Source organism: Crocodylus porosus, unplaced genomic scaffold (genome assembly GCF_001723895.1).
Source record: "Crocodylus porosus isolate Cpor-Errol unplaced genomic scaffold, CroPor_comp1, whole genome shotgun sequence".
NCBI lineage: Eukaryota > Metazoa > Chordata > Crocodylia > Crocodylidae > Crocodylus > Crocodylus porosus.
The window spans coordinates 49,083,201-49,099,676 of NW_017728918.1; the positions used below are offsets into that span (position 1 = coordinate 49,083,201).

The following is a 16,476-nucleotide window of genomic DNA, read 5'->3' on the forward strand; positions in this document are numbered from 1 at the left end:
TCAGAGTTTGTGTAACAGAAACCTGTATCCTTTGTTGTTGGTCTCTCTACTTTTATAAGCCAAATACTCAGAGCATGAGAATTTAACATAACATAACTTTTCATAGCAAAATTTGCAAAGTATTTGTTATCCATAATAATATTTTCAAAATCTAAGAGAAGAGTGGGGTGGGACTTTCAGAGTCCTTGCAATAGTTGCCTTTGATTTTTTTTTTTTTTTTTTTTTTTTTACAAAGACATCAGCTTTATAATCAAATAGAAGTAGGCTTTATTAATGTGTTGCATTTACTTTTTTTATGCCTTAGGAGTCTGTAGTATTGTAAATCTTCAGTGAAACGCAGGGCATGCAGTGTACATTAGTAGTTACACTGTACAGTTGTGTTACAGAATTCCTATTTAATATGTTTTGTAGTCTTTGTTTTACTTTAAAATATTGTTTATGAATTGTTTCATAAATGATTTTGACAGTCCTGTTTATCGTAAATCATGAGACTAACAGTATCAAAGGATTAGTATATCAATAATGACTTTGAAAATTGTTTTTGTTCTGTCATTACCACTAATAAAGATTACAAAAGTTTACACTGTAATCTAATTTTAACTTGTTCATTATGAAATATCCTCTTTTTAGGTCTACATTTTCCATTCCATTGTCCACTCGTAGGGTACTCCTACAGACTTATCCTTAACTTATATTTCCATTAAAAAAAAAAAAAAAAGAAAAAGAAAATCTGACTTAACTAATGTACAGAGACTTCGAAGTTCTTGTCTGAATACATGAGTCCTCTTAGTGTGTTGTTATTCATGTTAAAGTATTACTTTAGCTAAGAAGTATTCCAAAACAGACAGTGAGAATAAGAAGGAAATACAAGTTTGTAGGAATTTAAATTCTTTGAAAACTGAAGTAAATGCATTTTACACGCATACTTTTCAATAGGAAACTGTCTTGCCATAGTATTGTCAAAGATGTCATTAATAAAATTGACTTAAGTTGACTTTTATTTTTTAAAACAAATCTGACTTACAGAAAATAATTACTAATATTTTGCAGAAATTTTCCATTTTTTAATTTCAGTGGAAGCAATTTTTAAACAAATAAATATTATTTCCCCCAATGCAAGTATTCTTACAGTCTGAAAGTGAATTCAGTCATTAACAGAAAACTATCTCTTTTGTTTTTAGTATTCCAGATAAAATTTTGAAAAAGGAAATAACATGGGTATTGAAAATTAAATTGGATTACACTTTTTTTTTAAAGATTTAATCTTTTTTTATGTATTAATACTAACTGGCTAAGAACACGAAGTTCCCATGCCACTTTTAACTATTTTTTTACGTTCTTTAAAAATATGTCAATTTAATTAAAATATGCAGATTTGAGAGTTTATTAAAGACAAGATACAAATCTTTTCCTGTTTCTATGAAGATTATTGCTCCCAAAAGCTTTTCAACCAGCTAAAATAACATTCAGGCTCTGCTCTAGGAGTGTCTTAAGTGCTTTTCTGTGTAAGAGCCTTGATTGAATGTGATCATGACTCTAGCAGTGACTTGCACTTGCAAATCTGTTTACTTTGTATAGGAGTTTGCTTTGAAAATGCTGTTATCTATGATTATTGTTAATTATGTACAGGCCATGTTATGTACAAGGGGTACCTGTGTATTCAGTTACAAATTGTTGTATTCACACCGGAAATCTTAATTTTGGTGTCAGTTGTTTAATGCAAGCTGCTTTGTTTCCTTGTATTATTATAACTTCTGTTTATAATGAGAACTGCAAGAATTTTTAAGTCAAGTGTTTTTTGAAAATATAATAGCTAAAATGGATTCAAATTTTATATTTGTCACAGGACTTACCTGATAGCATTCAAGTAGGTGGCAGGATATCACCTCATACTGTTTGGGAGTATGTTGAAAAAATAAAAGCTTCAGGGACCAAGGTAAGAAAGAAACACTATAATTTACTTTAAATGATTGAAGACTTAACTGTCTGAACTGGTAGATAGGGATGCTCCTTTTGCACCTTAAACTTTCTTGAAAGCCTGGAAGTTTTACATTTTCTCTCTCAAAAATGTTTATTATGGAATAATGTATGGGGCCAGCACATGCTCCATCCACTTCTCTCAAATCTTTCCTGAAGGCTCTTTTCTTTTGATCCCTCAAATTTGCTTATTTTGTGGGATACTAGGTTTTTATAGACTGATTAGAAATGGGAGCTGATACATTTTATCCCACCACCTCCCCCTCACCTAACCTCACATCTTTGTCAGCTTCGATTGTGACATTGCATACATTATATGGTTGTTTGCACAGTGCTGAGCAGATTTTCAGTGAGGTTATCTTGTTCAGATTTTCAGTGAGGTCTCCTAATCTCGCAGCTACAGTTTTGCCTGTGGGGCCCAGTCAATTCCACAAACAGTTAATTTATCATTTTGGTTAAACTTATGATGGACAAGTTACATTTGCAGTTTACAAACTTACAAGCTTTATATCAACTAATATTACCTGTTTAGGCAAAATACCAAATGCCTCCAAAAAGCATGTATTTATTACTTATTAATCCCTCTGGTTCTGGCCATCACAGTAGGGTATCTGAAGCAGAACCTGTTCCCCTTTACTCTGCCTAGTGTGCTCCAAAACAGACTGTGGTGGGGCTTGCAACACATACCTGTCAAATAGACTGCTCAGGCAGTTGTGGTATCTCTTTCTCTGGAGGATTTCAAGAGTAAGAGATAGGCATAGCATTCCTGCATTCATGAAGGTGGTTGAGCTAGATTAACCTTTGAGGTCCCTTCCAACCGTATGATTGGATGTTTTTATGTGGATTTTTCCCTATAGCAACTGAAATTTCAGACATCAAAAATGGTTCAAAATACAGCTTCCTAATCTCTTTTGGAAGAAAACATTTGATCTGTGTTCTGACAAAGCAGGCATATAAGAATCAGCAAATTCATAGAAAGTGTTTCAACTTTGGTCCTGTCCTGTAATCATTATTAATTTCTTATTAATTCTGTTTTCTTTGGTCCCTCATTGCTTCAGAGACTTTCTATCTCATATGTTTTAATCTCTTTCCTTCATCTTCTCTTCAGTTTAAGACTTGGTTCCTTTTTCTTTAGTTTGGTTCACATCACAGTTTTACAAAGTCTTTCACACTCACTGCCTTGTGATGGCAGAACTCCTGTATTCTGCCTGCAAAGTATTGTGAAACCTGCAAATGGCAGAAGGCTTCTGTCATTTATTTGTTCTACAGGAACGCTGCCAGCAAGTGTATATAGATGTGCCTGCACTTTTCGATGGCGTCCACATACCCTTTAACTGCTGGTGTGTACCAGGAGCCTACTAGGAGAGTTGCTGTAGTGGTGTTACATGCCTCTGGCAGAAACCAAACAGATGTGGACATACTCTGACAGGTGTCCTGTCGCAGAAGGCTTGTAATATAAACAAGACTTTCTTGTGTATGCTTGGATGAAAACCAGTTACCGATTAATGGAAAAGAGATAGTTTTAAAGATTTTTCTTCATCTTTTTTTTTCTTTTCCTTCTTTAAACAGGAAATTTGTGTAGTTCGCTTTACCCCTGTAACTGAAGAGGATCAGATTTCCTACACTTTGCTATTTGCATACTTTAGTAGCAGAAAGCGTTATGGTGTAGCTGCCAACAACATGAAACAAGTGAAGGATTTATATCTCATCCCTTTAGGTGCCTCAGACAAAATTCCACATCATCTTGTGCCTTTTGATGGGCCAGGTAGGTATATACAACACATGCCTTGGAAATGTATATGTAGTAGCACTTCCCACAATGATTGAAAAATGAAATATAGCTGAAAAATTGTTTAAAATCACAATTTGTGTTTTTGATCATGAGTACCAAACATCTTGTTCAGGTATGAATTTATTAAAAGTTCTGGTGTTACATGAACATCTTAAGAGATTGGCAACTAGTTTCCACTACACTGGACTACTTTGATATACTGTATTTTAAACAATTTGCCTGAAAAAATTTGAGATGAATTGACTTCAACCCATGCTGGCATGTGAAATAGAGGAAGCATATTTGCTATTTAATATGTCTCAGTCTATAGAGCAGTACAAGTGAACTGTGAAAGAAGCCATTCCATCATTCACACTCACTCTTGGTTCTATAATTACATTGTAATTTAAAGCATTATTTTTAGAGTATCCAAAATACCCTAGGGACTCTAACTAATAAAAAGACAATTCTTTCTTAAAAACCTTACAGGATAAATTAATTACAGAGAAATATTAAGAGGGATGAGAATTGGCAGAGAACTTCAAATGCAAAATTCTGAAATTGTTTACTTATTTTGCACTCTCCACTTCAGTTAAAAAATGTAATTATTTTTTTCACAAATAAATGAGTTTGTGGTGGATTTGAAACCCCTTAGTCAGAACTTTAGCCTCATCAAAATCCGAAAGGAGTCATAGTAGTCAATTAAACTGAGTACATGGATTTCTAAGAAACTTCCTTTCCCACCAGGGGAATATTTTTTTCCGGGGAGCATGTGAGGATGAAATGAAGTGTGCCTCCAGTATATGTTGTAGTATTGCAAAAAAACCCAAAGTGCTATGAGCAACTACCACCCCCCCAGCTGAAGCACAACAGTGCCACATTCTCCAAGGGCAGAAAAAGGACTTCTCCATAGCTCCCCACAACTACCTCCAGGGGCGCTTGTCAGTGAGCTGCATAAGTGAAGACAAGGGGCAATTCTTCTTGTGTAGAATTTAATTAATCAGGGTTGTCTTAAATTGGGAGTTGTCTTAGATGAATAAATATGATATATTGCAAGTAATGACTTGAGTAAACGAATTTTAAAGCCTTTTTTATTTAAACCAATGCAAGCTGCTTGTATAGATGAGACCTTAGGTGAAAGAGGTGTAGCTTTAAGAAATGAACCCATTACATATAGATTAGATGGCTGAAAGTCATTTCTCTGATCCTTTTGTCCTCCTTGGGTATAGCAATAGGAGACTGTCTACAGAATTCTCCAGGTAGGCTATAATATAGGCTTTTTCATTCAAATACTTTTCTTCAGCTAAGTGAATTTTATTAATTAATGTTATGATTTTATGCAGGGATAGAGTTACATCGACCAAATCTGTTGTTGGGATTGATAATTCGCCAAAAAATGAAGAGACAGATGAGCGCTGTTACGACCACTAGCAGCACTAGCTTTGTGGATGAAATTCCAGAAAGTGTCCCAAGCAGCTTGCCGCCAGAAAAAAAAAGCAAACCATGCAAACCTGAAGTTTCTCAAACTGAATTGGTATTAGAAGAGGAGGAAGAAGAAAATGATTTTTTTAATTCCTTCTCAACTGTGCTGCATAAGCAGAGAAATAAACTCCATCAATCTAATACAGAAGAAAATCCAACAGTTATTGAACCTTTAGTAGAAAGCGTTAAACATGAACCACCAAAGCCTCTAAGATTTCTTCCTGGAGTTCTGGTTGGTTGGGAAAATCAGCCTTCTACTCTTGAGCTGGCAAATAAACCACTGCCAGTAGATGACATACTTCAATGTCTTTTAGGTACCACAGGACAGACATATGAACAGAATCAGTCAATTGTGGACCAGTGTGAAACAGAAGAAATACCTTTATTAAATGAGCAACCAACCTTAAAAGAAGAAGAAATGGCTGTGGATGAATTTACTGCTGATGAAGAAACTAAAACTGGATTAAATGATGCAAAAGAAACTACAGATGTCAGTGTTACAGTGGATACACCAATTGAAGGGTCTGCATGTTCACCAGGAACTGCAGGAACTTTGATAGGCCTTAGCCTTAAGGGTAAACCACCAGATGTTTCTACAGAAGCATTTTTAGCAAATTTATCTGTTCAGTCACAGAGCAGAGAAACTGAGGAAGGTAAAGAAATTGACCCAAAGTGGCAGCTGTCTGACAACGAGACTGTTGCAAAAGAAGTCAAAAGAACCACAGATTCTAGCTTTTCTTCTTCTTCAAATTCAGGTAAAATTAGTGATGATAATAATGTTAGCACAGGTACTGCTGAAGGTATGGCTGCTAATATGTCTAAATCTCCACAGTTCATTAATCTTAAAAGGGACCCACGACAAGCAGCTGGACGCAGTCAACAGACTAACGCTGGAGAAAATAAGGAAGGTGACATTAGCAAAAATGAAGATAAGCAAAATATATGTGGTCATTCACAAGATAAAGAACACTTAGGAGCTTCAAGAAGTGAACAGATGGAAGTAGAAGATAAAGAGCCACCTGGAGAGAGAGATTTAAATTCATGTCAGAGTGATATTCCAGCATGTGAACCACAGTACACCAAATCTGTAACAAAGGCAGATAATGCATGTTCCTTACAAATGGAAGAGACAAAACAGTTGCAGGAAGATGGAGTGATGAAAAATATTGAAACAGTACAGTCATTTAGGAGAGGACCAGCAACAACCTCATCTCATTTTGAAACAGAAAATTCTTCTCGTTCTGAATTCACTTCCAAACTCCCCAGCTCACTTACAGGTGGAAACTTCTCATCAGTTAGGTCTCAGCAACATAGTTTTCAGGCACCTAAATCTAATCCACCTGGATTTCCATTTCAAACACCCGTACCTCCTAACTTTCCTCCACAGAATAGCCCCTTGTTTGGATTTCCTCCTCATCTACCACCTCCACTTCTTCCTCCGCCAGGTTTTGGCTTTGCTCAAAATTCCATGATGCCATGGCCACCTGTTATTCATTTGTCAGGTCAGGCACCGCATTATGTTGGGCCCATGTCACAAGGGCCACCACTGGCTCATAAACAGCCAAGATTTGCTGGGCCAGAGAACTTTTATCAGAGTAAAGACAATAGGAGACCAGAAAGACGTCATAGTGACCCTTGGGGGAGACCAGAACATTTGGAGAGAGGGTTAAGTAGGGGGAAAAATGAGCAACATAGGCAAAGATTTTATAGTGACTCTCACCACCAAAAGAAAGACAGACATGAAAAAGAGTGGAATGCTGAAAAATACTGGGAGCAAGACTCCGAGAGGAATAGACGCAGAGACAGAAACCAGGAAAAGGAGAGAGAAAGAAAAAGCAGAGAGGAAGAACATAGAGACAAAGAAAGATTACGACTTTCACATGGTGATAAGGGATCTGATGGAAAATCCTCTAGGGAGAGTAGGAATCCAGAAAAGAAGACAGATAAACCTAAAAGTGAAGAACATGAAAAGGATAAAGAAAGAGAGAAAAGTAAGGAGAAACATAGAGAGCGAGAAAGTGAAAAGACCAGAGACAGACATCACAAAGACAGGGACCACAGTGACAGAACAAAAAGTAAAAGGTAGAAAGATGCAGGCAGTCTTTCAGCAAATCCTATTTAAGTAAACTGTTAGAGTTATGTCCTAAACTTTGTAAATGCCTGCTAGGATTGTGCCATCTTTTTTATTCAGTGTTGGTGTTTTGCAGAAACAAGTCTGTGTTTTGGTATGAAGCTGCATACCAATACTCATCCTCTTTTTTTTCATTATACCAACTATCTCTAGAAGTAGGAGTTTAATATTTTTCAAAATTTTACATTGCTGTATAGTCAAAATTTTAAAGATTTCTTTTATTAATATGCAATAAAGGCTTAGAAAATTTTAGTTGATGAAGTTGGCTTTAGTCAAGTATGCAATATAGCTACTGCCTTTGGTAATTTGTGCTCTCTTCTGTTTTAAGATGCCCAGTAATTTTAAAGTGAATTTCATACAATAACGTTTTTTTAAATTGCACTGTTTTTAAAGACTGTAGCAAAGCCTCAGAATTCACAAGCGCGCTACACAATATAAGTAATAAACTCTGTGGTGTGAAGACTTCTTTTTAAATTATCCAATAGTATAAAAAAGTAATTCAGATGTATTTTCAGTAATTAGCAAATATATCCCAAGCATCTAAAGCAGTTTGTGAACAGAAATTGGAAGGCTGAGTTGTCTGAATGTTATTGCTTTAAACTGCACTTGTTTTAATAAGACGAAAAAAAATCACACTATATTCTTTAAACTATGATTTGTCTATTAATTTTCCCATTATTTTTCATGCTTCAAAAACTTGAATACCTAAGGTTGTACATTACCTTGTGTTTTGCTATTGTTTTTACTGTAAAATGTAAATATTTTAAGGAATATTTTGATTCTAAAAATGATAAAACTTTCTCACATACCTTGTGTGTCTGATTTTATGAGTGTGAAAAGCAGTAGGTTAAATTATATAACAAAAAGATGTAGAATGGCCCGTGTAACTTTGCTTACACTTCATAATTAATTGTTTTTTGAAGCACCCCAGGTCTTTAATATATAGAGGAGTCCAGATTTTGTGGTTACTGGCATCCACTGATTACTTTTTATAGAACTATAACAGTACTGTCTCTTATACTCTCTAGAAAAAGAGTATATTGCTTATTTTGTTGAATCCGGTTTTGAAATACAATTACTCTTCCATTGGACTGTTCTATTTTCATCACACATTTTTGCAGTACTTTAATCTGTTTTAATCATATTGTGTATAAAGACATTTAAGTACATTGCCTTACCTATGAACACAGCTTTTTTGCACTTTGGTGTAGAATAAATGTCTTCTTTCTAGTAACAGATACCGATTAGCATAAATTGTTAATTTGTTGAATCATTCATATATTTTAAAATAGCAAGCTATTAGCAGACATTGCACATAGCTTTGCAGCCAATTAAATAATATCAATATTAAAAATATTATTCCAAATGAAGTTGGTGATAGCTCTTATTTAATAATATTTCTTAGGCCTGAAGCCTAGTAATATGTCTCAGGCCTGAGCTGTTTCTTAGCTCAGGAAATTCCCAAGAAAATATGTGGACTATTTTATGAACTAGACATCTTGTATCAGCCCTTACTTTAAAAATCCTTCATAGCACACAGTATAGACTAAAATCAGTCTGTTATCATTGTTTGCATGGCGTGTGGCAGTTAATCGGTTACTAACCTGAATGGTAATAATATATAAACATTTTGCCTCCTTAAACATTTTAGCTGGAGTTGTCTCAACATGCAAGTGAACATGAAATTTCACGTCCTTTTGTGATAAGATCTTATACTTACAGTGCCCTTTTCTTTTATTCATATTTTAAAAAAGGTAACATTTTGGTTTGATACAGTTTTGACATTCTGATTTAAACTGAAGTGGTTACATTAATTTATGGGATTAAATTGAAAAAAAAACACCTCACCAATACCTGTGGTGTTGGCCCCTGGAACTCTGCACTGCCCCCGCCTTGCCCCTGTTCCATGTCTTATATAGGCTATCTTCTAATCTACCTGTAAACAGCCTACTTCCCAGTTCACTGGTACCTACAAACCACCTTTTATAATGTTTGTATCATAAAAATAATTCAGTACTAGTAAAACCGAACAGCTTCTCTGTGGCTGAGAGATTAGTATGCCCCAAATATGAGGATGGTTTGTTTGAACAATAATTTGTTGACATAATACGTCAAACAATACTTAGAAAAAAAATCATGTTTTTATGCCTTGCTGAAATCGTTATAGGACAGTTGTGGTGTTTAGTCTGCATCTTATCTGTCTTCATCTTGTCTTTTGCCCCCAGAGATCTCTGGGCCTTGTTTCATTTTTTTTTTTTCACATTTTCTTTTTAAAAGGTGAGTGGAAAATATTATCTCGGGTTCCTATCTGTAATTCTAAACTGAGGTGTTAAAGTCTCGTTTACTGCAGGAAAGCAGTAAAGGATAAAGCCCTACATACAAGATTGGTCCTTGCATTGCCTCCTCCTGGCTCCATAGGTCTGAATTGGGCCCTGCATGACCTTGGGGACCGGGCCCTGGGACCCCATACCACCTTTGCCTTGCCCCACACCTGGGATTGGGCCCCCGGACCCTGCCACCCCAGCCTAGCCCTGCATGCTGAGGTCAGGCCCTGGGACTCCTCAGCTGCCTTTAGTGTTGCAGCTTATTTATTAATACCTGGCTTTCCAGAGGCTGCATTGCAAGAGAAGAGAGGAAAATGATTTTGGTTTCTTTGATTATTTGTTGGGCTGGAGCCCTGAGTAAGCAGGATGAATATAAAGGATGGTTCTGTCTTATACACACGCTCTTAGCAACTAAGGGATATCCTGGGAGAGAGGACAAAGAGGAAAAGCTGAGAACCAATGATCAATTATGTCCTGATTCTCTTCCCTAGTTTACTTTGGAGACTACTTTACTAGATGAGCAACCCACTAGAGATTGCATGCCAATTTGTAGACAGTTGGAAAGCAACACACTTCAGCTATTCTCCCAGCTCTCTTGACCCAGGCCTTCAGTATAGCGAGGTATAGAATGCAGTCAGCTGTATCAGCTCTTTGTCTATTGAGAGGACCTTTGTGCTTGGGGAATTTCAGGCTGGGATATGTGGGTAGTTTTCACTCCCTTTGCATTGTCTGAGTGGTAGAAGTGTGTAATGGGAAGGAGTCTGTTCAGCAATATTGATTGTGGCCCCTTAACCTGTGAAAAATAATGTTTGGTCTACAGGCTGGATAAGCAAGACATTTCTACTTTGTGTGTTCTGAAGTGGGCCTGGAGCTTGCGGGTGCCAAAGAAATATTTGAAATAGACATTGAAAAATGGACCTAATTTATTTTCTCTGTGGCAGACATCCAGTTCATACTTGCTCAGTAACTTGTTCTGTGTCCTACAATAAATTCATGCAACTTTGTAGCGGAGAACACTGCAATCAAAGCATGTAATTCCTAATATGAGGGGAAACGTGGTTCTTGAGCCTCAATAAAGTGAAAAGGGAAGACAGTAGAAAACACTCATTTTGATGTAAACATTTTATTTAGACAGTAACATAATATTGGTCAATTCAAATGAAAAATTCAAACAATTGTAAACTATATGACAATGAAGAACATCAAATATAACAAAAGGGTTTTTTTTCTATTTTATTTTTCCTTATTGTTTAAGTATATAACTGGGCCTTTGCAGAATGAATTAATTTGGTCACTTTTGTGTGGGATCGCCCTTCAAATGGTTTTCACACTAGCTAGAGAATTTTGCCTCATGACTTTCCTAACTTCTGTGGGAGATCTGTGATTAAAACTCCCAGTTGATTTTGCAAAGCAAAAACTATACTGAAGGGAATTCCTGCTGTTTTTCCTATGGAACACTGTACAGATAGCTATAGAAACAAGAAATGTGTATTTTAAAACAAAAAAAATCTTGAAAGTTTTAAAATTTTCTATTACAACAGAAAATATAACTCATTCCTTGAAGGCTTTCTTCTTACATCACTGGTGACATGAAAGAGAAGCATAGATTAGTTCCATGAAAACAAATGAGAAAAAATACTGGTCTGGGCAGTGGTAAGAAGATTTATATTTACTGCTACACCTATACAGCTAAGCAAAATTAAGGGTCTAGCACATCGGTGCTCATCTTCTGGCCCTGCAGGCTATGTGAATGGCACGGGGCTGGTCTGCAGGTTGGATTAGGCCCCTGCATGCCTCTTGCTTTGCCCATACTGCCTTGGCTAGCTCTTGTGTGCTAGAAAGGGGCCATGGGGCCCCACACCAACCCTATCTGCTGGGATTGGCCCCTGGGACCCTGCACTGCCCCCACCTTGCCCCATGCTCCATGTCGGGACTCGCATCTTCCTGCATGCTAGACTGGGCATTTGGGGCCATGCTGCTGGGCCCATGTGGCTTCACACAGGTCTGAAACTTTGGTAGCGGGTGAGTTTGAGCACTCCTGGTCTTATAGGTTGTTCCAGTTAAGAATGGCTTCAATCTTAATCATTTGTGAAGAGTGTGGAATCCTGTTTTCCTGAACAGATGAATTATACCAAAAATGGATGATTTTTTTCACAGCACCTAAGTTTTTTCAGCCAGTACTGAGCCTGAAGGCATGCCCAGAGAGCCTTTAGCTGAGCACAGTAATGGAGCTGGCTCTTATTAGGCTGGTAACAACGGTTCTATTCTGGACAAGCTCATTCATTGTCTTGTGCCACAAAACTAGAGCTCTAGCTTTTTAAGGGCCATGCACTGTACTTGTTAATTACGGGTTTGCATCCTCTCTCGTGCTTTGCCTTGCTTCTCTAATTCAGCTAATTTTCTTACCTATGCACACTTCTCTCCCTGCAAAGCCCCTCTGCTGGCATTTAAATTCTTGAGCAGCTTGTGTGTCCTTGTTACGTGATTTATAGTCTCTTGCAGCAACATCAAATGAAAGGCTGTGGTCATATTTGATAGTGAGTGTTGTCAGTGAGTTTCTACCCAAGCTGTAGCAATATTTACAAAATTTTAAGTTTTCTGTACTGCTGCCAATTAGCTACCGAGCATAAAGAAGCAGAAAAATAGGAAAAGCAAAGACATGCCATATTTATTATGGAAATAAGCATTTATGGTATCTCACCCAGAAGTGTAAGATTAACAAAATACATTTTGGGAAAATTGGTTTATTAAATATGAAATTTTAAAATTGGGAATATATTTCTTCCTGTCCAGCTGGGACTAGAAGCAAGATGCATTTCAAATTTGGACATAAAGATTTAAAGTCCTCAGAAATTATGTAACGGAACAAATTAACAAAGGATGTGGTGGTTTCTCTACTATTTGAAGTTTCAGTTGAGATGAAATGCTTTCCTAAAGAATACACTAATTCAACTGTAATTTTTGGTCTTGATATAGAAATTAATGTTGACATTTAATAGCCTGTGTTATGCAAGCAATTAGACTAAAACATTGTAATGGTCTTGTATGCTTCTGTCTGTCTTAGGATTAGTAATTTAGCACAGTGGTCTCCAACTTTTTTATGGTGAAGATCACTTTTTGTAAGTAAAGGGCACCCCAGGATCTACAGCCCTGGCCTCTGCCCTGCTCCCTGCACGCAACTCTGACTCCTGGACAAGCTGCTGGAGCTCTGACCTCACTCATCAGCCCAGCCTGGCATGGGTCAGCTCAGCCACGTGCGTCCTAATGCTCCCAATTTATGGAGTCTCTGACAGACTGAGATCAACTGTCAGAGGCTCTACAATGGACCAGTTGATCAAGAGCAACTTGTTGGTGACCACTGATTTAGCAGAAAAAGAATATCTATGGAGTAAGGTCTCCCATTCCAGAAACCATATATAATGGAGCAGGTTTTCAGAACAAGGTAAGACCACTAGCAAGGTGTCTAGCAAGGAGCAGCTGTGTGTTGAGCTATCTTGAAAATCTGGGGTGTCCTTTTTAGGAAAAAAAAAATCAATTCCTTTCTTACACATGTATTTTTGACATTTTTGAAAAAGCATAGATGTTTTCCCTTTAAATAGTGGCACTTCTAATACTTTCTTGTTAACTTCCAGTTGGAAGATGTTACATTTTATATTATGATGTAGTCGAAGATTATTAAAGTTTACTTTGTATAAAAGTCTAATTTTAAAAATTTGAATTTGTGAATAAAAGGTAAATTATCTCATTTTCAGTTTTTAAAATACTGGATAGATAATTGTTTTTGTATATTAACTCACCCTCACTTTTTAATGTCAGTGTGAAAAACTTTCCCAGGAAAAATAGATCTAAACCAAGATTTTCTTTTTTCCAAATAATAACAAAAATTAATTTTAAATTTTTTATCAAACTTAATTACTCGTCTATGCAATTAATCACTGGAGACAAAAGTAAGTGATATGAGTAGGCAAGTAGTTACCGTAAATGAGTAATACTATTAAGCACTTTGTAGCTAACATGACTAATATACAGAGTAGAGTGTAAGCCTATACTTTCATTTGTATTAGGTTTCTTCATACCCTAATGATTTTTTTCAGTTAATCCTGATTATCTCCATTATAAACATTGTAGCCTTCTGCTTTGATTAACTGAATTTTTTTAGAATCTTGAAAGAGTACAACATCTTTAATTTTACCAACTAACTCCTGACTAAAAAGTCCTGAAGTGACCATATTTACTTTCCTGCCAAGTTCAAACCCACCAAAATAACAAATGCCCCCATAATTTAAAGCAATATATTTTCCTTGTGGATCAGTATCCTCAAAGAGAACCAGATTCTCATCAAGGTACACCTTAATAGATGTCTGATTCTGAGCTATAGTAATGAAATGCCATATGTTGCAACAAAGTGACTGTTTACTATGAATTAAAGGGACAGAGATGCCTTCTCCAAGATTAACCACAATTTTTAATGACCCATTGGTGAGACCAACTCCAAGGAAATCGTTGTCCTCATCCTCAGCTTTTCCCAGCCATAAAATTAAGCCTTCTCTCTGGCTGGTAGTAAAATTTAAAGATACACTGCTATATTGGAGGTCTCTCTTTGCATAATAAGGATCCGTATATTTGATATAAGAGTTGCCTACAAATTTTGCAGTAGAAAATGAACTTTCATGATCACAGTATCTACCTGAATACCCTAATACACAGGCACAGCTATATGAAAGTAAAATGGGATCAGGAATACAAAGAGCTTGGTGCCTACATAGATTATGTGAACAGAAAACAGATTGTTCACATGTATTCCCTATCCACTGTGGGGGGCAAGAGCAAGAAAAGACTGAATTGTGAACTTTACATGTGCCACTGTTTTTGCACACTGTGTACCCACAAACAGTTCCATCACAGTCGCCTATATTTGAACCATCTTTCGGGTCCCTCTCATTAAGTTTAAGTTCTCTGTTATTTATAAGAATTTCTCGTATGCACCCGCTAAAACCTATAGGTTCATTCTCTACTGCCATTGAATTGACAAGATTTAAAGATGATACTCCTCCAACATAAAAATCTGTGTGTGTATCTAGGGCAGTCATTCCAGCACTGGCTTTTTGAGTAATGTTGATACCATCCAGATCTAGATAGCCTTCATTACCAACTCTTCCTGCCTTAAGTAGATGCCATGTACTTCCATTTGTATTGATTTTTTGAGAAGTTTGTAAGATCAGTGTTCTGTCACCAAGGTTGTAGCGCAGTTGTACAAATCCATTTACTAAGGATACACATAGAAAGTCACCTGTGAAGGGAAAAAAAAATCAACTTTTCATAGGTGGCAGAGGTCTATAAGTTGAGGTTGCCTAACACCTTCCATTTTAGTATCTGTGTTAAATGTCCTTTAACCTTACCAAGCTTAGACCAGTTTCTGGTCTGTCTGAAGTTTCCTTTCGTAAAGGCAGTTCCTTTGCGTCCAAAAATAAAACTAGTGAGATGGAGTCCCCCTGCATCAGTGGTTGGCAACTTTTTCCAAGGGGTGCGCTGGAATGACACCACTCAGATTGGTGGAGGGTGGGTGGACTCTCAGGGAGGAAAGGAGGAAGAGGAGCACCTCTCCACCACCAAAACACCATGTCTGCAGGCTGGATCTTGCCCACAGACTATAGATTGTCAACCCCTGGACTATGCTAATTTTTAAAACTCTTATCTTGAGATATTCTGCCACTTTCACACTTCGTAGGAGACTTGGCATTTTTCAAGGAATGACAGTTTGCCCAGAAGATACTTCAATCCTCCTCAGCTCCATCTGCATCTGTATGTGCCATCCTTACAGAACACCTGCACATACCTCATACAAGGGCATTGCATGAGCTGTTCAGGGTTTTCCTTACAATTATTCCTTCAGGGGACTGCTGTGGCTTTCGCATTGGACACTGTTAGTGAGAATATGTAGTACTTACGTGTGTGTTCTGGGTCCTTGCCATTGATATCCTAACACAGGTGTGGGCAAAATGCAGCCCATGGGCTGGATCCGGCTTGCCAAGGGATTTTGCCTGGCCTGCAACAAGTCCCTTGGCCCCTCTTACCCAGGCATGAGGGGCAGCCCACCTGGACACACAGCAGCTTGATTCCACTTCCCATGAGCCCCAGTGGTGGCAGTGGCAGCAATGGATCCTGGCTGACTGCTGCTGTTAGTGTTGCTGCTGCTGTGGGACGTGGCCCTGCTGTCTGAGCACCCTGGCTTGCCTGCCCCACACCTACCGTCAGCAGATGGAGTGGGTGTGCAGGTTCTCCATGGGAACTGGCCAGGAACCCCATGGGCAGGGTATGCTTAGCTGGGCAGATGGGATTGCCACAAGTGGGTGGGGAGCAGCATCCAAAAGTGGTACAGGCAGCTGGGATCATGAGGTAGTGATAGCACAGGACCAGGGACAGGGCCACAATCCACTGCCCACATAGATTGGGGGTATCACTTGGCTAGGTCAGATTGTTCACTCAGTTTCCTGATTGCAGAGCTTTTCCTGACCCAGGAAGTGCAAGGGCCAGCCAGAGGTTTCATAGTTTCATAGTTACATAGTTAGTAGGGTCAGAAGGGACCTGAGCAGATCATCAAGTCCAACCCCCTGCCATGGCAGGAAAGAGTACTGGGATCAAACAACCTCAGCAAGGTGTTCATCTAACCTCCTCTTAAACACCCCCAGGGTAGGAGCCGGCACCACTTCTCTTGGAAGTTGGTTCCAGATCCTAGCTGCCCTGACCGTGAAGTAGCGCCTCCTGATATCTAGCCTAAACCTACCCTCTGC

General features: G+C 37.8%; 2 protein-coding genes across 6 annotated transcripts in view; one reads left to right on the forward strand and one right to left on the reverse strand.

Moving 5' to 3' along the window:
* The window catches only part of PHF3 (PHD finger protein 3), a 76,991-nt gene extending 68,396 nt beyond the window's left edge, over positions 1–8,595 (forward strand). For all 5 annotated transcript variants that reach the window (XM_019537592.1, XM_019537593.1, XM_019537594.1 and 2 more), the window contains 3 exons: positions 1,847–1,936; positions 3,547–3,742; positions 5,092–8,595. In XM_019537592.1, the coding sequence (XP_019393137.1) occupies positions 1,847–1,936; positions 3,547–3,742; positions 5,092–7,316 (2,511 nt within the window). In that variant the 3' untranslated portion in view covers positions 7,317–8,595. The remainder of the gene's footprint in view (positions 1–1,846; positions 1,937–3,546; positions 3,743–5,091) is intronic.
* Positions 8,596–13,604: 5,009 nt separating this feature from the next.
* The window catches only part of LOC109311766 (protein eyes shut homolog), a 47,256-nt gene continuing 44,384 nt past the window's right edge, over positions 13,605–16,476 (reverse strand). Inside the window, exon 3 of the mRNA XM_019537597.1 lies at positions 13,605–14,975. Coding sequence (XP_019393142.1) covers positions 13,780–14,975 — 1,196 coding nt within the window. The 3' untranslated portion in view covers positions 13,605–13,779. The remainder of the gene's footprint in view (positions 14,976–16,476) is intronic.